The sequence below is a fragment of the Diadema antillarum genome, unplaced genomic scaffold (assembly GCF_040938485.1).
Source record: "Diadema antillarum isolate AM-2024a unplaced genomic scaffold, OU_Dant_1.0 seq00001412_RagTag, whole genome shotgun sequence".
NCBI classification, from domain to species: domain Eukaryota; kingdom Metazoa; phylum Echinodermata; class Echinoidea; order Diadematoida; family Diadematidae; genus Diadema; species Diadema antillarum.
The window spans coordinates 25,981-53,895 of NW_027272166.1; the positions used below are offsets into that span (position 1 = coordinate 25,981).

General features: G+C 38.4%; 1 protein-coding gene across 1 annotated transcript; it reads left to right on the forward strand.

Moving 5' to 3' along the window:
* Positions 1–27,806, forward strand: LOC139709201 (sodium- and chloride-dependent neutral and basic amino acid transporter B(0+)-like). The gene is made up of 13 exons (XM_071621151.1): positions 1–284; positions 7,060–7,213; positions 8,189–8,320; positions 14,090–14,280; positions 16,794–16,951; positions 17,709–17,841; positions 19,377–19,511; positions 20,267–20,370; positions 21,981–22,105; positions 24,804–25,048; positions 25,619–25,834; positions 26,361–26,528; positions 27,391–27,806. The coding sequence occupies exons 1-13, from the start codon at positions 264–266 to the stop codon at positions 27,577–27,579; spliced, it is 1,971 nt and encodes a 656-aa protein (XP_071477252.1). The 5' UTR covers positions 1–263; the 3' UTR covers positions 27,580–27,806.
* Positions 27,807–27,915: the final 109 nt, after the last annotated feature.

A 27,915-nucleotide genomic window follows, 5' to 3' on the forward strand; every position in this document is an offset into this window, starting at 1 on the left:
GCGCCCAGTAATTTCGGTGAAAACTTCTGCATATGCGTAGACGCGTATTGACTGCGGGCAAGTCGGGCCAAATACGGTCTTTGTGAGTTTGTGGCGCAGAAGTGTTCAGTGAGTGGTACGGTGACACGCCGGAGTTTGAACGTCTGCGCGCTCTAGATTATGCAACTTTGAATCGAAAAAACAGCTCAGATATTGCCGCAGTTCCTGTTAAAAACTTTGTGGTGACATTTTGAAATCGAGGAAGGCCAGTAAAGTACAGCAAAATGGGACGACCACAGGATGAGGTGAGGAAAATCAACTTCTCTGTGAACAGGTCTTTTCCTCCCTTTCTAAGTTAATGGTAGTCACTTCGAATGCAGCCACGTATCACATTCGGCTCATCGATCTCGAGATCAGCCTCGTTGCAATTGATTATTTTTGTAGACGAGCATATAATATTGTGGAAAAACGGAGGAGGACTTTCCCGTCTTTGACAGTGCAAATTAAAAATGGCAAGATATGTGTTTAGTTAAGAGATAGAAGGCGAAAGTGACATGTAGCTGAAAGTTGACAAAGCGCATTCGATTCGTTAGCAAACTTTTCAAAACGTTATGACTAAGACATGGGCGTGATTATCAACGACACATAAACCCACGCACGAGAGAAAAATAGGGTATGTCATTTTTTGAATGTGTGTATGTAATTGGTGCGTATACAAGGAGGCAGCAGTTCTGAAATGAAACGAGAAATATATCTACACGAAACAGTCCAGGGAAAGTGTTCCTTATGTCCCCCCCCCCCATGTCTAGTTTGCGCAAAACGGATAGATTGCTATTTTTATTTTTTATTTTTTTTTTTACTAATAATGGACTAAATAAAGGTTATGCCATTTGTGGGAAGACTTCCCATAACCTTTATTAAGTTTATTATCTGTAAGGGGGAATAGATCTACTAGTTTGTTTATTTTGTGCAAGTTGGTGGGGGGACATACCTAAGGAACTCTTTCTAAAAACGGTTCCATATTTTTCGTATTTATAAAGAGTAAGTTGTTCTTGAATTCATTTTTCGTCTGTGATCAGGGGAGACATCGTTTCTTATCGTGATCTCTGGATGGATTGCCATCTGATTTATAGTCAATGATCAAAATAGTGTGTGTGTGTGTGTGTGCGTGTGTGTGCGTGTGTGTGCGTGTGTGTGTGTTTGTGTGTTCGTGTGGGAGTGTGTTCCGAGTCTTTATGTTTTGTGTATCAGTAAATTCATCTGGGTGTAACGACTTCTTTCTTAGTGATGTATGCAGCAGCAAATCATTTCTTTTTTTTTTTGGAGAGGAGTGTACAATGTTCCGCAAATTGAGAATGCAAAACAGACCTTCACAGGAACGGGTCTGAACAACGACGCTATTATTTTAACTCTTCTTGCCATACATTTTGTTTTCTTCGCCTGTTCTTTTTACAATGCTCCTCATTCCCACCTCCATTCTTTTATGTTCGTTGGTTGCAGCGTGACAATAAGCTTCACATTCTTGCGTTAGGCTGCGTTCACATAGAAATATACTATTCGGGTATACGGGCTCGTTTTTCGAGGGCACGCGAATAGCTTGAATCGAACGATAGGATTTCCTCACACCGGTTCACATGAGAGGGCACTATTCGAAAGTACCGAATAGCTGCGAATAGTATAGCAAAGTGGGAATCGAGCTTGTTCGATTTTCTTGCAGCGTATACCGTCTCTCGTTTACGAAATAATGACACTTTTGGTCTGGATTTGCCCTTTAGCAAAAATAAGCATGTAGACTGACATTCTGATGCAGTTTAGAAATTGTTAATAAGGTTTGCTGGGATGTAGGAGGAAGAAATCCTCACTGCATGGGATGGTGAGTTGACGGTGCGGGTGATGGTGTATTCGGTGCCCGAATATAGAATAGCGAATAGCGAATAGCGAATACTTCTATGTGAACGCAGCCTTAAGTAAGCATGGACCTTAGGGTTGAGCTAAATGAAACAGGAGAAAACACCTGAAGAATGCAAACAGTATCTGATGCATTCTTTAAATCTGCTCATTTCTAAGCATGTTTCCAGCCCTATTTCATGTCACTCGAAATAAGGTACCTTTCCAGACATTTCAAAAGTAATACAAGCCCCTTTTACAAGTCTGTTTTCATTATACCTTTACACGAGATTCTGGAAAATGCTGTTGTCACATCAGTCAAGTTTCCAGTTCTTGCTCTTGTGGTCTAGACTCTTTCTTTCTATTCCTTTCGTTTCGATTCACCCTTCTCTACTCTTCTCTATTCCTTTTGTTTACCACTCACATGATTATCACATAATTATCTGATTGTACATGAAACTTTTTGAGATATATACACTAGGAGAAAATTAGTTTGACACATTGTTTCAACATTGACCTATCAACAGTTTTAGAAAGTATTTTTTTCTTTCTTTTTTCGACAGTCACTAAGCATTTATCATTATGCAAGCCTATACCTTATCCACAACTCTGACCTAAGAATCATTTGGTGACTTAAGAAACCCACTAAGTATTCGTTGTAATATATAAAAAACTATTGAAATATATATGTATACAATTTTGCTCTCTGTCCCAAAAAAAAGGAAATATTGGCAGCAGTAACATGATAAACAACAATTCCGTAGAAATGAGTTTCCTAACCTCATGGGTTGGAATATCAACCTCATTGATCGTATACATGTAGTCATAGATATCATCGACAACATAATGATGAACAATGATAAAGTACTAGACCACCCACCCACTTATTTGTCGAAACGTCATGGGTAAACATTACAGTTATGAAGTCTCTCAGTTTACTGTGATGAGGTTCAAAGGATATCTCCCGAAATTGTAAAACCAGCGTGCATTCCTTAGGCCTAGAATTTGTGAACTTTCATCCAATAACTTAGTCGCACAAGCATCATAAATTGCTTAAACTAACTATTTCGTTGTAAAACTGACATAAAAGGTAGATAAAAGAGCTTGGCTGGCTGACAACACAGACCCCCGACTGGTTGTTTGCTCGCAAGGATAAGAGATATTCATTGGTCTTTTTATTTTCAATGTTCCGAGTCCACATATCCGACTGTTTTTCCCACTATAGCTTTGCTTTTTATATTTTTTTTTCATTCCTTGCAGAGCTTTCCTATCTCTCTCCCCTCTCCCTCTCTCTATACTTGTCTCTTTCTTTTGTGGTTGATCTATTGTACTTGCTTGATGAAAAGCAAGAACCCAAAGGGGGTATGTATATAGGCTTGTTTGTGTGCAGATAATCTATGTCGCTCCAAAGAGGTTGCACGCAAATTGTTAACAAAGGCGATCTTTTGAGCGAAGGTACTTTCGGTTGTTGGGGACCCACACAAACTTTGCACAGACACACGTTTATTGAACACGCCCATCAGCCATCCTGAGTCATCTACATAATACTCACTTCAGGATGAATAACGACAGTGTAAGATTGTATACGGGTCTGCTTTTAGTATAACCACTTTTATTGTGACTGTACCAGAGTGATACAGAACACAAGAAACAACAACAACAACAACAACAAAAATCACCACCTGCCCAGAAGAAAGTCGCTGATTTCAATATCAAATTTTAGATTTCAGCTACCAAAAATGAAGATTCAATATTGTCTGTAAATTTGCTGCAATTATTCTTATACGAGTCGATCCTATGTTGGTATCGTAGGCTACATTGTACATGTAGCTATCGATCGGCTTTGACGTGAAACATTTTGTAAAGAGAATCAGCGTAGACTGCTTCGAAGGGTTGTTTGTTTCTTGTAGGTTGTGGCACATTGAAACAGGATTTTAGGTTTCGTCAAAGGACACCAATTAATATTCTTGCTGGTTACCTGTATCGTCATGAGTCTTGATATTAAATGATATTTACATTTACATCGTATCGTTACGTCTAGCTCACCCAGCTAGCATGTCGATAGCTGGTACTTTACTTCAAGGCCCTAGGTTATGTCGATTGTAGTCTTCATACTGATAATGCATGTGTTCTCTCATCTGATTAATGATCTAATTATTGGGTCTTTTGTTTTTTGTTTTTATTTTTTTCACTACAGTGCAGACAAGACAGAAAAAACAAGTTTAGGGTTGGTGGTAACCCCACTTCTAATGAGAAGTGGAAAGATTGTGGAGTCATTAACATAGTTATTCAAGTCAGTTGAATTTTGAGTCTATTTTGATGCTGAGATATTTTAATGCTCCAACATGTCATAATATGTCGTAACATAACTTAACACAACATAACGTATCGATATAGGGCACTTTTTTTTTCTTGTTACAAAGCGCTCTTCGAAGAATGAAAACACTCATTATTTTGTACAAATTTATCCAGACCGTACGTCGCTTTCAATCCCATGAAGAAGAAAACCTCATGAGTATTAATTTTGTCATTTCATTTTTTTAAATCCATGACACGCATAAAAACACACACAAAATGGAAAGAAGCCTGTCTGACATGTCGGAGTCGATTCAGTTATTTTCATACATGTATAGGAGGAAAAATGCGTGTATGTATTTATATGATACTACACGTACTTAATCTCAGCAAGCTGTTCCAAATTCCCTAGTTGTCGGAATTTCTTTTGAGCAGAATACAAAACACAATCGACGCGGGGGCCATCACTTTTTGAGGTGTCCGATCTCTTCGTCAACCTGCCATGCCTGTTCTTTCCTCAACAGCATGAAGAATTGGCGAAGAATAAAAGATGTCTCACACATTGTACAGATTCTCATACAGCATGCTTTAACAGCACTCCTGCAATTACAATAGCCAAGATAAGCATAGACAAGAATTAGTTAAACGAAAAAAAAAAGTTTTCATAAATCGGGCCTCCAAGAATTTTCACAGTGATGTAAACAGCCAATGCTATAGAATAAAATACAATAGAATAAAATACAATAGAATACAACACGACAAAAATACAATACATTGTATGTTCGATACACTCTTTCCATGGGGCTTAGAGTGCTTAGAGTTCACTTGCACCACCAGGAGAACAATAGACAAAACGCCTCAGTCATGTTATTTACTATCTAAAAAACATGTGATATAATACCCTCCCCTCTCTCCCCTCTCTCTCTTTTAAAGTATATATATATATATATTTACATTCATATATATTTTCCTTTTTTTCCTTTTTATATTCTTTTCTTGAGTTTCTGTTAGCTCAGTTATCAGTTATTGTTCGCGAGGAAACTGCAAATGTGTACTATGTAAAAAAGACCTGTGTTTCAGAATTTCCATCCATTTCAAACCATTTGGTTTCAGCACAGTCATACAAGTCACGGTAAATAATAATACTTCCTTTATAACACTGTTGTATTGATTATGAAAAAGTATTAACAACATGAAAATGTTTTGCTGCTTTTGCATTTTATTGAAAATGAAAATAAATGAATTATTGGATATGATAATGTTTGGCTACTGTAGAAGTGTCCTGTAGAAGTGTCCGATAACCAGTCATAATAATTATCATGCAGGGCTTGGATGGGTAAAACAAATGCACAATCAAACAAACACACCCTTACATAAATACTTACATACATTCAAACAAATATCAAAAACACTTTCTTCAGGGCCACAAGAGAGAAGGTGAGAAGGAATCAGAAAAAAAGTTTTAAACATTTGAAAATAATATCCAAAGAGTTTTCCACACGCATGCTATATATTTTATCATTCATGTGTCGATGTCTCCTTAAACTACTTCCTGCAATGGCATGGAACTAAAAACTATAATCCTTACATTAAAGAGATTTACAACATGAAAAGAAATGGGGAGGAGGGGGGGGGGGGTGAACTCTCACAAACACCAACAGTTATGGCAATGAATTTAAGAAATGCAGCCTTGGTTCTCACAAGGAAATGTTATCATTAAACATTAATTGTCATTTCAGAAATGAGATGTGCTGCCTCGATGGCTTTGTTCAGTATTAACGTAAAATCCCACCAAGTTTGAATTTCATTGAGTAGAGTGGGCAATAAATACAAAGAGAATTATAGATATTCATCAAATTTGGCATGTATTAATGAGGTTGTGTGTAGGACCTTGGAAGTGAATAGTGGCGTTGCTACAATTTAATTACTAGTGGGTGTGTGTGTGTGTGTGTGCGTTTGTGCGTAAAATTAATAAGCAAATTTTGTCTTTTTTAAGCAAGATTTTGTTTAATAACAAAACAACACTGGGCTTTAGGGGAAGGGTTGTAGTTGATGAATTATTGATCAAAATGTTAAAAGAAATGAATACGTATTTGTATAAAAGACCGGGAGAGTTATGAAAATATCATAATTTCATCCACTTTGCATATGAGATTTGCACTCAGCACAATTTTCTTGTGAAAACATAACACCACTTCACATCATTTAACCTTACCTAAATAAAGTGGGAACGAATATTAGCTGTAAGTTGTGAAATTGATAAGAACAATGCTTATGGCCGGGGCATTAGAATTGATGTTATGTCTGTCATAGAGAATACATAATATTATTGGCCTGTCTTTTATCAAGAATTTTGTTAAATCATTTAAATGTATTGTTTACCATTGCGAGCAGTGATGTAAGAAATGTTCGAGTTATCACATTTGATGCATATGAGTGGGTCAGTTGTATCACAAAGCATCCTACCATATTATGAACATTTTGCAATAAAGCCTCAAATATAAAGATATTACTGTTTTTCTCAATAAACTATAGATGTACATGGTTTATTCTATAAATAATTTCATTTTTTTCTTCCCGTAGCGCTTATAAGCTTGTAGATACATTTCATGTGATAATGGGCTATATAAATGTTGTGAATTATCATCATTATTATTATAACCATTTTGCACATTTTGTATATTTAACAATACTTTACATTGATTATAGTGTAACAATTTTTACATTGTTTTTTTTCTATCCCTAACTCATATTTTGGAACTATTTCGAAGCACTAAAGCTGGGTTTTTTTTTTCAACCGCAAATGGTAAATAATGCCTCTAATATCTAGCGCGGTCATTTAATGAATGCTGTATCAAAGGATGACACTTCTACTCTATTTTGTACCCATTTTCACAGGGAGCTGTGGAGGTTAAGGAGTTTGAGGGGGATGAGAACACCGAGAGGGGTAACTGGGGGAATAAGCTGGACTTCATCCTGTCCTGTGTGGGCTACGCCGTCGGTCTCGGAAATGTCTGGCGTTTTCCCTATCTGGCATACGAAAATGGAGGAGGTAAGACAGGAATGGGAATTCTTCCGTTTTCCTTGAAAAAAAATTGTTGAATGAGCGTGCATTCAAGGTATAGCTCCCTGTTTTACTTTACTTTTTTTTCAGGCTTACCGTAAGTTTATCATTAGTTTACCCTAACCCGATTCCTGGTTTACCGTACACTTTTCCTCAATCTACCTAAAGCTTGCCTTTAGTTCACCTCAAGGTGTATTATGTGCCGTGGATTACTTTATGCTTATTTGTTTTTCATTTTTTATTATGTGCTTGCCTGTTATTCATCAGGGACTTGCCTTCGGTTTACCTTGCATTGGTATTTATAATGTTGGTTTACCGTAGGCTACAATGTATAGATTGTCTTTGGTTCACCAGGAGCTTTTTATCACCACACCTATGCGTGTTTCCCAACATGTGTGGTTAATATACTTTAAAGGGATGGTATAGTCGGTGGAGATGAGAACTGGGCTTTTAACTTTTGGCGAGATACCAAGAAATCACTCATGTACAAAGTAATAGTACATTATTTTCAGACACCCTACCGAGCTTCACGCAGTGAAAGTAATAATTGGTGCACTTTTTTAAAGGTACAGTTTACCTTCGGGAGCAGTGATTTGAAAAATGCTCGAGATATCACATTTGATGTATACATAATGATATATGAAGGTCAGGTGTATCACAAAACATTCTATCATTTAAAAAAAATGCAATAAAGTCTCAAATATATGGAGATATCACTAATTTTCTCAATAAACCATAACTGTAAACTGTTTTCTTTATTATAACTTTTGTTCGCATTTTGTATATCTAACAATACTTAACATTAATCATACTGATTCACATTGTTACATTAGTTGCTTCTATCCAAAACTCACATTTCAGAACTGTTTTGAAGCACTACAGCTCGGGTTTTTGTTTCATCTGCAAATAGTAAATTATGCCTTTTAAAATATAAATCACATTATTTCGTCATCCTCTTCTCAGGGGCTTTCTTGATCCCTTACGTGGTCATGTTGACGTTCGCCGGCCTGCCCCTGTTCTTCATGGAGGTGTCCTTCGGACAGTACTGCAGTCAGGGACCCATCACTTGCTGGAGGGCCATCCCCATGCTTCGGGGTAAGCATCCTTAATCCTTTGTGTGTCATGGACTTGCACGACGTGTATACAATAATGAAATTTATGTGCCGATCTGCATGCGGAACAGACATATAGTTAACATCACTAAAGTGAACTCACATTTTCCACTTATTTATGAATTTATTAAACAATAAGAAAAAACTAATGACAAAGAAAAGTGAAAAAAAAGCTGCTCTGAAGAATACACAATAGACAAAGTTTCTTCTCTTGTCAACTTATTTTTGAGCAACACAAGAATAAAGATCATTGAGACAAAATATAACTGTACAGCGTTAGCGAACTCGCTCATACATTGTACAATGATCAATTTCATAGATGGGCGATGTTTGGTTATTTTGCACTCAGACAACATTTTCACGACACATTACATGGGTGCCAACTATTTAGGAAGTTTACAAATTCATCACTTTAACCCTAATTCATTTGCTAGCAAACTGAGGACAACATTTTACATTCTTTTATTATTCTAATTCCACCTTCTTTCAAATGTGTGTAATGAGTGCACGGAAAGGGAAAAGTAATGATGGCAAATAATTCGTCCACTAGGCAAGATTTTTTTTAACCTCAATTTTTCAATTGGTTGCTGTTAAAGACACTTTAGTGACGATTTCCTCTTGTCTTGAACAGTGCGGAAGATACAAGACACACTGAATAAAGCTTCCAAACCTATTAAACTTTATGACACCATACTGATATTACAGTCTACTTGTATGTGGTGTTGTCTCCGGAAGTGTTTGTGCAGTCAGTAACCAGACAATTCTGTGGTGTTTTACTGTTTTACAACGTCATAAAAATGACCGGTCATCTTTGTCCTGTGTCAACATCGACGGCAAGTTTTCCCCGAAAGTTAGGGGTGACACAAATATGTAGGATGCATTAAACTGTCTTTTATAATCTTGTACGATTGTTCTCCTTCAACAACTGTTCAACTTGCGAACAATCTAGGTCAACTATGCAGCCACATGTTATTTTCATTGTCAAGTTACTCAAAGATCTTGGCCGTCTTGCAGCTATCAGTAGTTTTGTCCGCAGTTTAAAAGGGGCGTTTAATCTAAGCTCTAAGTTGGATAAAGCACTGTTTTGGAAATGCGGAATGATTATCAAATCAGTCTCTTTAGTGTTCAAAAGCAAAAAAGAAAAAAGATTCATCAATTAATTTGATCAGTACACATCTGCCGAAAGAAGAGAAATTTTGGAAATACTGCACTAAGGTTTAAATTTTACAGATTTTATGCATTGCAAAAGAACAGCGTTTATTTTGTTCTGCAACCTGAGGCCATGAACATTTAATAAGCCATTGTGACTTTCCCCCCCTCATTAACCCCCCCCCCCCCACAAACTGAATAGATACAAAGTTGGTATGGACCTATACCTTTCTGCTTACGCATTAAAATGTCTCCTTCCAGAAAGTAGGGACATGTATCACTTTATAAGCATCTTCCCTCCTTTTTTTTTCGGGAGGGGGGGGGGGGGGGGGGGCAGAAAGTCATCAAGTTGCCCAAGGTGCAAATTTTCGGCACCTCTATAGGCTTAGATTTCCAAAGAAATCCTAAGGAGGTGTTCACCTCGTATACCTCTTTGAAAATTCTCACACTTGAACATGCTCGATTACACTTGGGCCAAGGGGCTGTCGAAATACAAGTGTCAAACGGACTCTCCAGCTTTTGGACTCTTTGCACCGTTCCTTTCAGCAATGCAGAGAGAGGAGTGGGATGAATTATTTTTTCCCTACAGTACATTCCATCATCATCAAAGTATTGGTGATGGAGCTACCCGTTGTTAAGTGGTGCAGCTCCCGACTTTGCGGAGTTTTGGGCAGACCCTATTCTATAGCTACTTCTGAAACTTTTCTCTTTTCCCCCCACAACCACGATTGGGGGGGGGGGGGGGGGGGAGGTGCGCAAAGCACACACCCACGACTGCTCTCTTCTATTCAAAAATTGTAGTTATGCAAATGAGTCAGTTTCATCGGTTCACTGGTATTTGACAATAAACTGCCATCATCAATAGCTCTTTTGTAACTCAGTTTCATTATTCATTCGTGCAACCCGCATAGCGGCTTCAATTGTTTCCTGGCTCCGCTTGTATAAAAAGGCAAAAAAAGACACTTTCTAAAGAAAAATAAGAAATCAAAATAAAGTTTTCTTTTTTTTTGTCAAGCTGGGTATACCATGCTCAGGTTCTTAAAACTGATCAAGCGTGGCCAGTGCCCTTGTATGTCGTGTTTTGCGCAGTTGAATAGGTTGAATGCGAGGTCGGAGTTATTTGGGGTTCCTGCACTGTTGCTCCATACAACCAGGCTGATCCTAGCAGTCGGTGCCAAATCATACAACGCTATGAAATGCGCACTGCTTGTTTGCTCGACTTTCAGTTGATCAATCTAACATGTAGAGCTCGAGGAAATTATGTATTGTCTTTCTAATGGTCTGTCATTAGTCAAACTGTAACATGTATACAAAGTACCACCAGGAAGTTATCACATACATAAGTGAAAAAAAGTTAAGAATTTGAAAGAGATTGATTGTCATGGGAAATTTAGAGTTTGCAGAAATGAGCGTATGACAAGGTGATATCATAATCATAACTTAAAATAAGTTTTCAGTTGATTTGTAATGCATTTTTTTTTGTAGAAGGATAGGATAAAGCAGAGCAGAAATGTGAGCCAATGATTTCAGTTTTCATTAACTTTTGTGGTTGAATGATTCTAATGACCATCAACATGACGACTTCTCAACCATTTGAAAAGAAAGCTTCACTTCTGCTTTTTATGCTTTGAATCGTCTTTTGGTTTCCATTGTTTGGGTAATTTTTCTTTTTAGATTTGAGCAAAACCTGGTGAAAGTCTCCGGCAACCTTTGGGAACAAATTTCAAACAAACTTTAAACACATCTCACCCCCTCCTCCACAAAAGAAATCTTGACTCATCAAATTCTCATCTCAATATGATGTTTGAAATGAAGAAGGTAACACAGTCACCACACCAACACCCACAATATGTCTGTCGTATCATTTGCATTGTTATACTTTCCGTATTATTTTGTGATTCATATTTATTTCAGGTATCTTGACCATTTAAACTGAGGCTACCCCCAAAAACAACAACAACAACAACAACAACAACAACAACAACAACAACAACAACAACAACAACAACCAATTCTAATCATAACAATCACTTTACTAGGTTAAAGATAAGCAATAAGTAACAATGTAAAGCACCAGCTATATACTTCCTTCTTCTCTTGCACAGCGTCAACTCTCCTTTTACTGAATCAGCAAATTTGACATCTCAACCGACAGCTTTGTACCTTCTGGGTACGTCGCGTGTTTCATAATCTCGACCTGCACAGCAAACTTGTGTGTCTATAGGCATAGAGTATGCTTACACTTGACAATGATTTTATGAGGTGAATATTTGCTATTGACACTTCTTGTTCGATATTAGAATCGCTGTGAGAGCACTTTGGTCATACTTTTTCTTTTCTTTTTTCCCCCTTTTTAGGGGGATATGTGAGCTTACTGAGCTGTAAATCCGGGATGAGGTTTGCTCCTCCAGCAAACAAAACCCTGATTAGATTACTTCATACGGATACCATTAAACTATTTTGGAGATTTGCAAATTTTAGTAAGCTGGAGTGATTCTAGAGGAAATGTTTCCCCTTCATGTCCGTAAATGTACATCTCAGTAATTAGGTCCATAACAGATCCCCCTACCAAATATCGTAAATGAAAGACATTCTGATGGCGAGGGGTATTCTTTTTTAAATATCAAATGTCAGGAGTCTCATGACAGCATTATGGCCTCTGTATCTTTCGCCCCCCCCTCCTCCTCCTCCCCCTCCACCTTCGTAATGTATTGACATGAGTAGTGTTCGCGTCAGTGCAATGTGCTCGATGCAAACTCAATACGAGGTAAACAAGTGTACCCATTTGATATGAGAAATTCGCAAATGTTTGCATAATATTCTTCTCCTCCTCCACATTTTACGAGTAGACAAACAGGCAACTTCAAAAAAAAAAAGTTATGGAAAATCAAAATGAGGCAAAGTAATTCTCAAGAAGAATAGTTAAGGATGTCACTGCACGTTATGTCCACCAATAATATTGATGAAAGTCCAAGTGGAATAATAAATAGGAACGGTGAACGTATGTGACATGACTTATCCCCCCCCCCCCCTTTCCTGATGTCAGCACAGATTACAGGACACGAAACTCGGATCATATACATATCAATTGATATACCTATGCGTATATATTGTCATAAAGATGATTGATCGTAAGATACAAACGGGAGTGCATTTCACATCTCGTGATCATATCAAATTCCCAGAGCATGTACTTATCTACCCTAATGGTATAATTTTTATGGTATCGTAAAATATCTGTCAGTGATAAGTGTATCTTCCATCAGTTATACGTGATGGACCCATACTTTCAAACGGATTCCGTAATCCAATTTGTATCAATATGACATATGATAAAAGCTCATAAATTAAAATGCAATCCCAAATACCAACATTTACAAGTCATTCCCAAGGTTCTGCATCCAAAATACCAACATTTACAAGCCATTCCCAAGGTTCGTTATTCCGAAACACACAAATCATCTATACACTGTACCTTGATCGAAAGTAAACTGAGGTTCGATAATCCGAATATGGGGGTGGGGGGGGGGGGGGGGGGTGGGGGTGGGGGCTGCGTATACAAACGAACCCCCGGAGTTTCGACCCTTATCTATTTTTTATTTTCGGGTTAAAGATTCCATCTTCGGAATAACGAACATTTTCTCATTTTCGGAGAAACGAGCTTTCGGAATAAAGAACATTATTTCACTTTCAGATTAACGGACCTCCGGAATAACAAACCTTATTTCATCTTCGGATTACCGAACCTTCAGACTAACGTAATGTAACCACTTCGATCGGGTCATCGAGATGTCGAAAATCAAACACACCCTTTGTTAAAAGTGCAGATAACTCCACAAAACAGATACCCATCTACCAGCCATAAGAATCTCATGAACTTATAGAGTCATGAAAACAATTGGGGTAATAATAATGATATAGAATAGAAATACTTCTGAACATCTCCTCTTTTGTGACTTTTCTGTCGATGCATTGTTACTCGGAGAAGCAAAGAGGCAGGACATACCTGGACTTTGCGCCCTCGTTTTGGACTTTCCCGGATTGCAAGTCGATGTTTGCTCGCCATCCATCATTTTTAAGTGCTTTCATCTCTTGATTTTACCATGTATATACGTTTTGTCTGATTTTTGTTTGTCTCCTTTTCACGTTGGGTTTATTGAGCGAGCAACCCCACCCCATCTTGTTTACACTTTGATCAATTTCATGTCCCGGGCTCATGTCTGACACATTTTTTTTTTTCCTTTTCAGATGTAGTGAATGAGCCACTGATGTTTAGGTAACGTTTGAAACCGTACACCAATGTATACGCAAGTAAATTGGGACTTTTTTTTTGGGGGGGGGGGGTGGAGGGTTATGAGCCTGAACTAGAATGACGTGAATTAGCAAAGATCTCTATATATCCCCTTCCAAAAACAGACAGACAAACAAACAAACAAACAAACAAACAAACAAACAAAAAACCCAAGCAGCAGAAACAAACGAAAGTTATTTAACAATTTATTATATTTTTTTTTCTAAGAGAGAAATAAAAAAAGATAATAACACACTAGGTATTTCAACAAGTGAATATGAGGGATTTTGATCAAATTCTTGTGTCCCGCAGGTGTTGGATACGGCATGGTCCTGACGTCAGCCTACGTGGGCATCTACTACAACGTGATCATCATGTACACCATCTACTACATGTTTGCTTCCTTCACGAGCAAGCTGCCGTGGACAAGCTGTACCTCCTCGTGGAACACCGATTACTGTAGCACCCTGTACACAGACTGCATCGAGGATGAAGTGCCGTCGGTAAGAAATATGCCACATGAGGAATTTCGATAGACTTTCCAATTCAATTGATGCTTTTTGTTAAGATAGAGGGTTTTTTTTCATTCATCACAATAGAAAAAAGTTTTCTTAATAATTGTCTAAAGGGATTTTGATTTAGTATGTTGAGTGTGCGCAATTTTCAGATTTTTAAATTAGTTATATGGTTTTTGTCTGAAAATATATTTTTTTTCTGATTAAGCACACCTATATATTTTTCGATCTGCTCAGGTTGTCAGCCATGCATCAGGCAAAAAAAAAAAAATAGAAACAAGGAGCTAAACATCATTAGAAGGATTCTACAAACAAAGGCATTTACAGGCATATCACAAACAGAAGATGCACTTTACTTCATATATCATGGGCGCATATACCACGGGATCAATACGAACTTAATCATCATGCTACAAGACAACTTTGAAAGCAGCGAATGATTGGAGATGATCAAAAAGTGGTTTAGTTAAAATATTCCGTGTAAGTAAAGATTGGGTCTTTCAGTGATTGTGATAGAGTTACTATGTCACAATCATACAGTAAGCATACCCCCCATAACATCTCGATCATTGGCCTATAGAGAGAATAGGTGGCGACCTGGGCCCCGTTTCATAAAAAGTTGATATGATAACAACTCTTGCTGGAATGTCAACTGTCATGGTAACGACATGAATGCAGCTTCCTAATTGGCTGTTGCTATAGGAAGTTGTCATTCCAGCAAGAGTTGACATCCTAACATCTTTTATGAAATGGGGCCCTGGAGGTGACTCAAGTCTCCACGACGTCACTCGGAGACTATCAGGGTCTCTAAAGGAGTCGCGAATTGTGTTTTGTTGCAGAATTCCTTATAGCTTTGACGCACGTGAAGTGAATCAGTCAATTGTTACAAAATTCGTTCATCTTACAATAAAACCTAGAGGTCTGCTCACGTCAGTGTAGGCTCATCTGTGCGTATCTGCCAACAGACAACACAAGTTAAATCGTCAATAATACATCTCGTCTCCACATGCACAGACCTTTGCTACAAAACCGATGGCAAAAACTCTGCAACCAGAGTTCTGAGATTTTTTCATATGTAATTGTCTTTCAGATCCCGATGTAACAACAACGTTACGCTTTAAATTAAAAAAAACCCTCTGAGTTTGCTATAGCGAAAGCCAATCGTACTAGTTGCCTTGCTATTCATGCATTTTTTTTTGTTGTGGTTCATTGCAACATCAGGTACAATGCTCTCACTTATCCATATGCTCACAAATATTTGTTCAAGTCATGTGTTATGCTCTCCCCCTTATCTGTTTTGATCTTTTTTTTTTCAGATGACATACTTGCATGTTGGTGCCTTCACTGAAAAAAGTCGGGTGATAGATATGAAACATTGAGCTGGTGTTAAATTTCCGGTGCTCATTTGTGGTGCAAAATTAACACATCAGGTTGTCACTTCAAAACATGAAACTCTCTTTAGGTAGGTAATTCCTACAGTTACTTTTATTCTTGTTGATTTTGAACTTCGACAAAGGAGGAACAAGAACTTCCCGATCAAGTACCTAATTTTTGAAGAAAAAAGTTGTGAACACATTTGCACCACAAAAACCCTAATATTGACATTGGGCAGGTGTTATACACTGTAAAAGCATCGGTGTTAGATTTAACACCACGGGTGTTAAATCTAACACCGATCAAACTTCAATAAAGTACCACACCCACAGGTGTTGAAAATGCACTGTGATGGTGTTGAAATGTGTTCACCTGACACTTCGTGGTGTTAATTTGACACTGTACCTGGTGTTATTTTGACACTGTACTGGTGTTAATTCAAAAATGACAACACATGGTGTTGATTTGATATTTGTTGGTGTTGATAACAATGGTTTAACACCCGTCCAGCTTCAATAAGGGACCACACCAGCTGGTGTTACTTTGGTGTAAATTTATTTTCACATTTTTTCAAAAATCTAGTATTTTAATGTAAAATTCTTGATCGTCTTGTTTAAATTAAAAATCAACAAGAAGTGCAGTTACTAAGAAACTCTTCAAAAAACAGTTTAAAATTTTGAAATGACACCCGGAGGTGTTAATTTAACACCATAAATGAGCACCGAAAATTTAACACCAGCTCGGTGTTCACTATTTAACACCGGACTTTTTGCAGTGTACCATTGACATTAACGCCAGCCATATCAAGTCAACACCATGTAGTGTCATTGTTGAATTAACACCAGCATGACCTGCGCAGTGTCAAAATTATCACAAGCTATAGTGTCAAATTTACACCCAACAAGTGCCAGCAGGTTAACACTTTTCAATACCATCACAACATTTCTTTCTACACCACTGTCGCTATGGTCCTCTATTAACACTTGATCGGTGTTAGATTTAACATCGATGGTGTTGAATCTAACACCGCTCTTTTTTTGCAGTGTTTATTTTGTATTTTGTTTTCTTCTCTTTCATCAGTAAGCATGTACAAATTTCTCTGCGTTGACATACTGATTACTCTGCAGATCATCATCAGCAACGGATCCTGCGTTCCCATCGCAAACCTCACCTCTGACGAACAGACTGCCTACAACGTCACGAGGAACGGCACTGGCTGGGACACCTCCAACTATGTCGACCCCCTTGCTGACCAGCGAAAGCGACCAAGCGAAGAATACTGGACGTTAGTGTTACACTCAGTTCTGCATCTGGAAATCTTTGGAAGGAAAACTAATCGATAGATAGATAGATAGACAGACAGACAGACAGACAGACAGACAGACAGACAGACCGACCGACCGACAGACAGACATGTATATATATATATATATATAATATATTTATATATATATATATATATATAGATGGATAGATGGATAGATAGATAAATAGATAGATAGATAGAAAGATAGATAGATAGATAGATAGATAGATAGATTATTAGGGAGATGGTAGAGGCGACAAAAATAAAAAAGTGCAGATGTACTTCTTTCTCAGCTTTGTGATAGTTTACATTACGTACAGTCTCTGCTTTCAACTAATAGCTTCAAATTAATTTCAATAATGTTTTTCAAACCTGTCAACTTATTGAACCTTGATACAATAGCATGACTTATAAAATGCATCGATAGGATAAGACGAATGATATATTTTTATGTGACTCCTTCAAACTTGTAACGTCAATAATTCATATGAGTTGAAACATCAGAATACGATATCCGGAGGTTCGCTATAGAAATATGAAGGGTTTACACACACGATTTTCTGTGCTGACCAACTTTCTTTATCAGCTTTATACCAATTTCAAGTCCAGAGGGGAATCAAACGTCTGACTCCATACAATATTTTTCTTCAACTTGATATAAAATAGATATATGTTATGATTATGATGTCTACGAAATGTTGAATCTTATAATAATATGTGCCTCTATCGCTTGTAGGAATCAGGTACTGCGCGAGGCCGATTCTATGAACGAGACCGGTAGCATTGGCTGGCAGCTCGCTCTCTGCCTCCTCCTCGCCTGGATTATCGTCTTCCTCTGCCTCATCAAGGGAATCAAGTCATCCGGCAAGGTAACAACACTATTACCCCCCCCCCCCCCCGACACTGTTTCATAAAGCTGTTCATAGAGTTACGCATGACTATAAAGCCCCGGTCACACAGCACTCCACGTCTAAATCACGTTCAAAAAGTTATGAAAATCTGGTGGACGCGGTCGTAAGTGGTAATTTTTTAGCTAATTTTGGTTTGGCCGTGCTTTGTACGGGGTATGGCCGTTGGCGGCTGTTCCACTACTGAAGCACTGCCTAAGCACGGCTAACCACGTCCAGCCACGTGTATGTACGCGGAAAAATCCATTTGTCAGTGATAAGCCGCTAAACACACGCTATTTCCCGTGATACCAACGCGTAGCACGCGTCAGATGACCATGCTCTGCCCGTGACAGACTGCTAAACTTTCGCGTCTTACCCACGTCTTACCGCGTCTCCCGAAGTTTTAATCACTGCCGGAACACGGATTATCGCGTGTGTTTCACGCGTGTTGCACGTCTTTACCACGTGTGCTGCCCGAGGTTGTCCATGGAATAAAATTTTGAGCAGTTCAAAACTTTTTCCGCGTCCGACACCGTTCCGATTTTCCCCGCGTCCTGCCACGTCTATAAATCGACCGTAGCTCGTCTTAAACTCGACATCAACGCGAACAACATTGTCTGCTTCACGGGAGACCACTTTTTGACGTGTTTTGGCCTTGAGTAAGCCGCAAAGCGCTGTGTGACCGGGCTTTAAAGTCGTGCGTAACTTTCACGAACAACAGGGCCCACCAACGGGAACACATTAAGCTATTGGACCATTAAGTTGTTGGAATCGACAACAAAACGATTACTTTTGTGAATCATAGTCATCATCAAGACTGTTAGCCAAATGTTTGAGATACGTAATAGTACACCCGCAAACCTTGGAGAACCTTCAGAATGTTAACTCTTTCTTGTCTTATATTCACCTCTATGATTTATTGGCCTACGACTTAGGAAAATTTGGTTTCATCGCAAACTTTATCATTTCCCGTATTTCCTTTTCAGATAGAAGGATGGGATATCTTCTATGATATCTCCTACTCAGTTCAAGAGGGGGGGGGGGGGTGGGGGGGGGGGGGGAGGGGTCTGTTGAATTTTCATGATAAAGTGTAATCTTAATGATAAATACACTTTTGATGAAGTAATGCTTGTGTAAGAGCTGGCTGGTAATGCTGAAATCCGTGACATATGAATTTTGACTTATGACTTACAAATTGGATACATCATTATCCCTACTTTTTTATATGTTAAAAAAAAGGGGGGGGGGTGGGATAAATTAAGATTATCAAATTCTGTCAAAGGAAAATCCTACGAAAATTGACAAAATACTAAATAGGCAGTGATTTTATTGAGATAGGGGACCTTGAAGTATGGGTCCTCAGTGTGCTGCTTACAATACGCACAATATTTCAGGAACGAAAAGGAGAGGGCTTCTGATTATGCGCATAGAAAACGAGTTCAGTCCACAGATCATCGTCTGTACAATACAGAGAGAAGATTAAACCCTGAACTTTTGGTATCATACACCAACAGGTGGTGTACTTCACTGCTACCTTCCCCTACGTTGTTCTCCTCATTCTGCTGATCCGTGGAGTCACACTTCCGGGTTACTACGAGGGAATCCTCTTCTTCATCGTACCGGACTGGTCAAGATTGTCCAATCCTCAGGTAAGAGAACCGCATCTTTGATACCACTCAGCGGTCCACGTCTAGTCCGGTTCTTTAGATGACGTTTGAATCATTTCCGGTATTACGGTATATAAGTAACCGGTGATTATCAAGTGCATACCTTAACAAGTTTGATAATATCTATCAATATGCTAGTCTGAAAGGAGATCAAGAGGATCCTTTTAAGTTGTTGGAATAAATATAAATGCGTAGAATAGATGAGATATGCTGATGACTTTGTGATTTATCAATAAGACAAGTGATAATTATGCAGAGTAAATTTCACCTTTTTTTTTTAAATGTAACAATCACGTGAAAGGCAGGTAGAAAATATGTGACCAGTAATATTTGTTATTATGTGACTAATTATTTATTCTTCATGTTTTTGTCACTTTCCTCTTGTGATTGAGATAGTATCCTGTGGAATCGAGCTAATAAAAGCAGATATATATATTTTTTTACTTATTATGAAGCTAGGAGACACTTTAATTGTAAGAATACAAAATTTCCATGACATGATTGATGTCATACGTCATATGATTATAATTCATCTACATGCATCTATTCACTTCTTATTTTCAGACGGGATTTTATTACTCATCGTATTATTATCACATTCAGCACAATGAACATATCGATTACAGACCAGTACACGCATAACCACGATTTTATCACCGTTACTGTTGTCACCACTGGGGTTACTAGTGACGTCATAATGAAATAAAAATACCATTCTATTTACCCAAATCTCCTAGGTTTGGCTGGACGCTGCCGTGCAGATTTTCTTTTCCCTCAGCGCGGCTTGGGGAGGTCTCATCACACTGTCTTCCTACAACAAGTTCCACAACAATTGCTACTTGTGAGTAAACCACCTTCACGCATTCTGTTTTCTTAGAGCAAGTTCCATACACAAACAGCTACTTAAAAATACAAAAGACATCTACAACTGTCGTCTTTTCTTCTTTACAACAAGTTCCACAGCTAGTTGATATACTTATATACATTACACAAACATATTATTGTCATGTTATTTCTTTCACTCATAATATTCCCTCGTTTGTTTTGTTATTTTTGTCATGTTTGTGGGGAGTGAACTACTATATGGTCCGTGATGATAAATATCAAGTTTTAAAGGGACTTTTGGTAACCTCAATAAATGCTGCATGAATGTTTGTTTTTGTTGTTTTGTTTTTGGTTTCTTTTCTTAAATCTCTGTCCATAATCGTGTATTTCCGCTGAGTGCACATCGAAAGCAGTGCTCAGCGAGAAAGTGCGCTGAAGCATTTAAGTCCCCCCCCCCCCCCCCCACGATATGATAAAAGGACACAATGTGTTGGAAGGAATTTTGCCTCGATCCAGATTAATGATGGAGATAGATTTCCGTTTACCTCAAAAGTAACTCTTCAAGGGAGGGCTCCATTAATTGCTTTCTTTGCGTTTTTGTTATTTTCTTCTTGGAGGGAACTGGACAAACGGCTCAAAAAGCAGGCCGCAAGTAATGCCTTAAACCTAGAGGATTATTCATGATTAGAATTTTAATGACACGCTACTTCTACTCAAGGCTTGTAGGCCTAATTACCCTTCCAATGTTCACTGCAGACCAAGATGGGATGAACTCCATCACTTTGAATTCAATCAAAATGTCTATCAACTCGAGAATACCCTCAGAGCACAGGGATTTGCTGGCTTAACCCTTATTGTGCCATCTGCTATGCCATATGGGGTTTCTGTCCCAATAAATCGGCACTCAAAGCACACAGATTGTCAAAGGAGATTGACACATTGCAACCAATCTGAAGATCGCCGCTGTCAAGTTCTGCAATAATCTATTATATATTGGCAGCAAGAATTCAATTGTTTCAGTTGCACTATTAAAAATATGAAATGACAAAGCTCATGAACTCAACACACTAAGGCGAATACCCACGAATCAAAAGAGGTTTAAATCACTATGAACTGCATGAAAAGTGTTTGTGTCTCTATTTTCGAGTGTGAAATCTACAATTTGAAATCTTTCTTTTGCTGAATTATCTATTCAGCACTTTGTTTATTTTCGAGATGGTGATATGTATTTTAACAATACTAATGGAAGATTAATGGACCAAATGGGTTGAAGTACCAAAACGAAGAATAAGTGAAGTTACTTTCATATCCTATGAAAACTTGCCACAGTTCAGAATCAGATGTACAGCTACTACAGCTAACAAAGCTAGAACTTGATCGAGGAACAGTCGTGATAGCAAGTAATTATTGTATGTGTGTTTAGCTTTTAATGACGTAACAATCTTTCAGAATACTTTAATACTTCAATAAATTTCTAACATACGTTAATGCAGTCATATGCAATTGTTATGATAAGGAAATGACTACTCAAAGCTGATGATTATAATGGATAACACGTAGCAGCGAACATTTCGGTTCAGATCACAAAAATGATACGTCTATCTGTTTGACTCTGCTTTCTACCAGTGATGCGGTCCTGGTTGCTACCCTGAACTGTTTGACCAGCATTTTTGCTGGTTTTGTGATCTTCTCCATTGTGGGATTCATGGCCCATACACTGGACCAGCCCGTGAATGAGGTTGTTGATGGAGGTGAGCCCATTGAACCATTATTCTTTGTGCTTTTGTGCTTTAATTGTGGAGCAGCTATAGCTCAAAACATGCTTTTACCGAGCTTTCTCCGCTTTTAGTTTTAAAACGCAGTAAGACTAATTGAAACCTATAGTAGGTCTATTGATCGAGTATACAGGAGTTCTCGGGATTACTTAATCTGATTCCATCCTTATAGTGTTACATTGCACAGCAATTGAGTAATCTGATTTTATCCCCATTTTTTGTGTTACACCGACAATGCGCACGAGACCGCACCATGTTACACTATAATGGCGGGAGCGGTTCAGCTATGGGTAGTTTATTGTTTGCATGGTTGCATTGAAAAGGATTACACTACCCCGTACATTCATGCCATACCTGGAAAATACTAGTATACCGTAGATTTATCAGGCCCAATTTTACCCAGCTAACACAGGACGTTTTCCGAACGTTCTTGAAACATTCCAAGTTCGTTATTTGGACGTTTTATCAAAACGTTTTCAGAACGTCTTTTTGTGGAAGGTTTTCGACGTTTTAAAATTTTTCAAATGGACGTTATAAAAACGTTTTTTAAACGTTAGAAAACAAATAAAAAACCTTTCGGAATTTTAAAGGACCTGCAGAAAACCTTTTGAACGTTGTGAACGTCAGTAAAACCTTTTTAAGAATATTCAAAACGTTCTGTGGACGTTTTGCGGACGTCCAGAAAACCTTTGCAAACCGTCAAGAACGTTCAAAAACGTTTTAAGACCGTCTAAAAAGTCTTATGACCCTTTCCAGAACGTTCAGAGAACCTTCCTTATTCGTCTAGAACGTCCAGAAAATCTTTTAAGAATGTCTAATGTTTAATTTTTATAGGGTATCAAAAAATTAGTAGTTATGAGATAATAGATGCAATCTGAGATTAATGTATCCTAATCCTATATAATCCTATCCTAACCTATTCCTAATGTCCTACCACCTACACTACACCCTATCCCCAATAGATGAATCTGTATCACATTCGTTTATATTACCACCAAAATGTTGTGATGCATGGAGACATGGTTACTAAGATTAGAGCACACACACCTTGATTTGAATATTCATAATTAAGCATGAATATTCATAATAAAGAGACGTACAGAGGAGGAATTAAAAACGTTTTTTATACATTCATTAAAGACGAAGTCGACGTAGCAGACCTAATAAAAACGTTTTGTGGACGTTTACAAAGAATGAAGACATTGCAGACATGATAAAAACGTTTTGTAACGTCCATTGATGTTATTTCTAAAACGTTTTCCAAAAAACCTGTGCTTTGCAGTAAATGCTAAGTTTCCAATTTGACGTATGTACGTTTTAAAAACGTCCAGTTTATACGGAGACTTACGGAACTTCAAAAAACGTTTAGGAAACGTTCTGAAAACGTTCTGTGTTTGCTGGGTACCTATTCAACTTGTCACTTTGCCCACTGCTTGAGAAGGTGGATAAAAGCAGATTAAAACGAAAAATCACGTTCATATTCAAGCTGACTTGTTAACACTGAATTTACCCTGTACGAGTGTTTGCTTTATATAATTATATTTTTGTGAGAAAATAATTGCTAGTCATTTCATGCAGAAGTGTTCCAAAAAGATCTCATATTGGATTCGAGCAGTATGGTGTGTACAGATATCATGAGACGATAATGGCATCACAAGTTTCAAGTGTAATGTGCCATCCATATCAAAGTTTGATTCATCATTTTGTTATTCAAGGACATGCGGCAACTAGCCATTGTTTATGAAGTAATAATTATGTTTCGATCAGCGATACTTAAAGCACATTTTGAGCAATTTATGTTTTTGTTTTCTTTCCTATCCATGAAAAGCAAGAATGCAGTGCACATGCTGGGCGCCATTATACTTTGAACACAAAGTTTTAATCCTCCGTACATCGTAGTCAGTCGTTGGAGTGTTGCTGTAGTAACGGAAGTTGACTCTTTCGACTGATAGGACTTGATTGTCATCTCCTGCATTTTCGTCTCGAATCTTATTCCTTCGACACAGCCTGCAAATAATCGAATCACAAACTGATACATTGCCACTCGTTTGAAATCAACTTTTCTATGGGGAAAATATGATACAGACCTGGGGGTGTTTCATCAACGTTTGTCAGCGCTGACAAGTTGTTAGCGCTGACAATTTCAGCAAAATCCTTGGTTTTGATTGGCTGAGATGCTCTGGTCACTGACAGTTACTATGGTGATTGTCAGCTCTGACAAACACCCCCCCCCCCTACTGTAGTTGAACTCGTTCAGATGCATTTGTTTGTGCATTGTTAGATTTTTGAGTTCGGTATTGGCTCTCGATCATACCAGCTTTTGAAACTATCAGTGTTTTTCTCCAGTCAATCCTAATCTCCACCGACAGTCAGTCGAATGATGGCGCGTGGCAACTGATAAAATCATCCGCAGGTCACAATCATGGTGTATTGGGTTCAGCTGAATGTTGGATTTGTTGTGTCCTTATACAATGATCTCTGCAATGGTATTTCCACAAGACTTATTATTGACAATGACCCAGTAATTCCTTGTGAGATGGAGTGGGGGGGGGGGGGGGGAGCTATGCAATTATACACATGTGGGCTACTTAGTGCAATATGCAACCTAATAGTAATATAATACTTTCAGCTTCTCTTAATTATATGCATATTTTCTCTCACCTATTTTTCCCAGGTTTTGGTCTGGCTTTTATTGCGTACCCCGAGGCTGTGGCCCTCATGCCCGTCTCTCCCCTCTGGGCAATCCTCTTCTTCTTCATGCTGCTCACCCTCGGTTTGGACAGCCAGTTCACCATCATGGAAACTGTGGTCACGGCCATCGTCGACGAGTTCCCCGACCAGCTGCGCAAAAAGAAATCCTACGTCATGCTGATCGCCTGCATCGTGATGTACTTCCTTGGCTTCACTTGCATCACAGAGGTACGGAGTGCAGTGGGTTCGCTGTCTGCAGCTAGCAGTGTGTGTGTGTGTGTGTGTGTGTGTGTGTGTGTGTGTGTGACGGGTTCATTCTCAATCGACGTGGAATCTGGAGAGCCCTGCCCCACGAGATAAATATTGTACAGATAATCATTGTATGGTTGAACTAATCCCTTTATAGTCAATTTCTAATCATTAAAGTGACCCATTTGTCGTTATCATTGAGGAGGCTGAATATTAAAGAATTAACTTCCCCAAATGGTATGCGAAAGTGATTCCTAGAGTTATACATGATGCAAGAGATTATCCCAACTGAGTATAGAAGAGTATTTCAAATATCACCTGGTTACATATGAATGATATAGGAATTCATCCAAAACAATTTAATATGATTATTGTCATGTGAACATGAACATAAAATTTGTTTTTCGACCATTTAGGAAGTACGGAGTGCAACGTTGTTACAGTACTAACAGTACAGTATATTAATTCAGTATACGAATACAACATGTACTTGTTTTGTTTTGATTTTGCATATTCTTTTTTTTTTTGTTCCCTTCTGTTTCATGGCAGGCTGGACCCTACTGGGTCAGTCTCATGGACTCCTATGGAGCCGGTTTTGCCCTGGTCATGTTTGGAATCTGCGAGACTGCTGGTCTCTCCTGGCTCTATGGCGTGAGGCGATTCTGCAATGACATCCGCACCATGATCGGCGACGGCATCGTCGACTTCCCACTCTTCTACTGGTGGCCTTTCATGTGGTCTGTCATCACCCCGGCTCTCCTTCTGGTAAGGCAGCGGAAGAGTTTCCTCAGATTATTCTCGTCAATCATCAATCAAATATATATAAATATGTGACTCTGGATGCAGCTATAGGCCTACAGACACTGTATAGAAAATGTATACTATTAAGCATTTCAGCAGTAAATCATGGATAGGGTGGGATTAATAGTTGAAAACGTTGAGACACCAATTTTGTCTCCTTTTAAGGCCTTGCGTCTTCTTAAACCATTCAATGTCTCCCTAAGATGACATCCAAGAGAATTTCTGTTTTGTTCCCGTCTTTTTTCATTGAATAAGGATAAACAATACAATAATGTTCCCCTAGCTAGGCTATATGGACATGTGCGTGCATGACAGCAATAAATTTGAATATTATGGTCTGCAAGTCTACATAAATTTTGACAGTGTACACTTACATTGATGGATGGATGGATGGATGGATGGATGGATGGATGGATGAATACGGTTAGGAAGGGCCTACAATCCACTGTTAGATTAGCACGATTAACCCCCTTTACTTTTCCCACCGCAGTTCGTCCTGCTCTTCAACTGGCTGAACTGGTCTGAACCTACCTACGGCGACACTCCCTACCCTACCTGGGCTCGTGTCATTGGCTGGCTGATGATCACAGGTTCTATCATCTGGATCCCATTTGTCATGATCTTTGAGTTCCTCCGCAACGAGGGCAGTATCAGCGAGGTGATTAAATCTTTCAATCACAGTTCTAAGACGAATTCAACATCTATTTGATGAAAATCTTTGTGTGTGTGTGTGTGTGTGAAAAAGCTGAGAAATCCCAAAACAAAGTAAAACAAAGTGGTTCCAATAAAAGGCGGGACCCACCTTTTATTCAGACCTCTTAATTTCTGGATATTGCAGTCATTTCAAAACGGATTTTCGTCAAATAAATTTTGAATTCCTCTAAGAATTGCATAAAAATGCTCTCTAACGTTTTGTATGATAAGTTTATAATTATCTCGTAAAAAGGTTCAAACCCTTTGTATAGAAAGTCATCTCAATATCGGCACACAATTTTGGTAGGATTCAGATATGCCCCAAAACAACAATTGCTGATCGCAAGAACATTTCGTAATAATCATATGGCTTGCCTATGCAAGGTGCCAGTTTTCAAAACGTTTTATCACTCTGTGTCCCACATAGGCATTAATTTGTTAGAATATAATTCTTTGTGATCTTAAATATGGATGCAATCATTTTATTGGAGACACTTGATCGCGAGTGGCTGACAAACACACAATGAAACAGCAAAACAGAATCACCTGTCGCGTTTTGATAATAATAATACTGTCACTAATCTCAAGATTATAATTTCAATGAAATGTTGGACGTGAAGTGGAGCCTGCTGTCCACATTACCTTAAACAAAACAAAAAAACCCCAAAAAACAAAACCAAAAAAAACAAACAAAACAAAACAACTTTGTGTAGTATAGAGAGAAGTCAACGAGTCGGATATAAATGAAAATTCAAACAGGGTACACCAGAATGAAGACGGGAAATTAATTGATATTGATGCTTATTGTGTTAATTTTGTTCCGGCAGCGCTGGAGGGCCATCTCCAACCCCACGGAGACCTGGGGCCCGGCCCTGAAGGTGCATCGCGTGGAGGCAGCGGTCTCCCACAAGACTCACGGAACTTCCATGGGTGGTTCCCTGGCCTACGGCAGCGGTCCTGAGCCCACCGTCACTTACACGCCATCCTCCAACGCAGCCTACGACCATCCGTTGTAAACTTTTGATGATGATGATGATGATGATGATAACATGAAATAATAAAATGCAGTATACCCCCATCAAGTTTCAAGCTCACGATATGTTTACGTTTATACACGTAATGTGAAAACATCTTCATGTAGCAACTGTTTATCTCACAACCACGTTGACTGAGAACCAGAATTCGGAGTCACAAAAAAACAACAACAAAAAACCAGAAGGCAGACTTTCTCGGCGATTTCACACATTTGAAATGTTTGCATGCGAATACATACATGCAAGTTCTGCGGTGACACGAGACAAATCGTATGTTTTCGTGCATGCAATACATTTTAATCCCGAATCATATTGCAC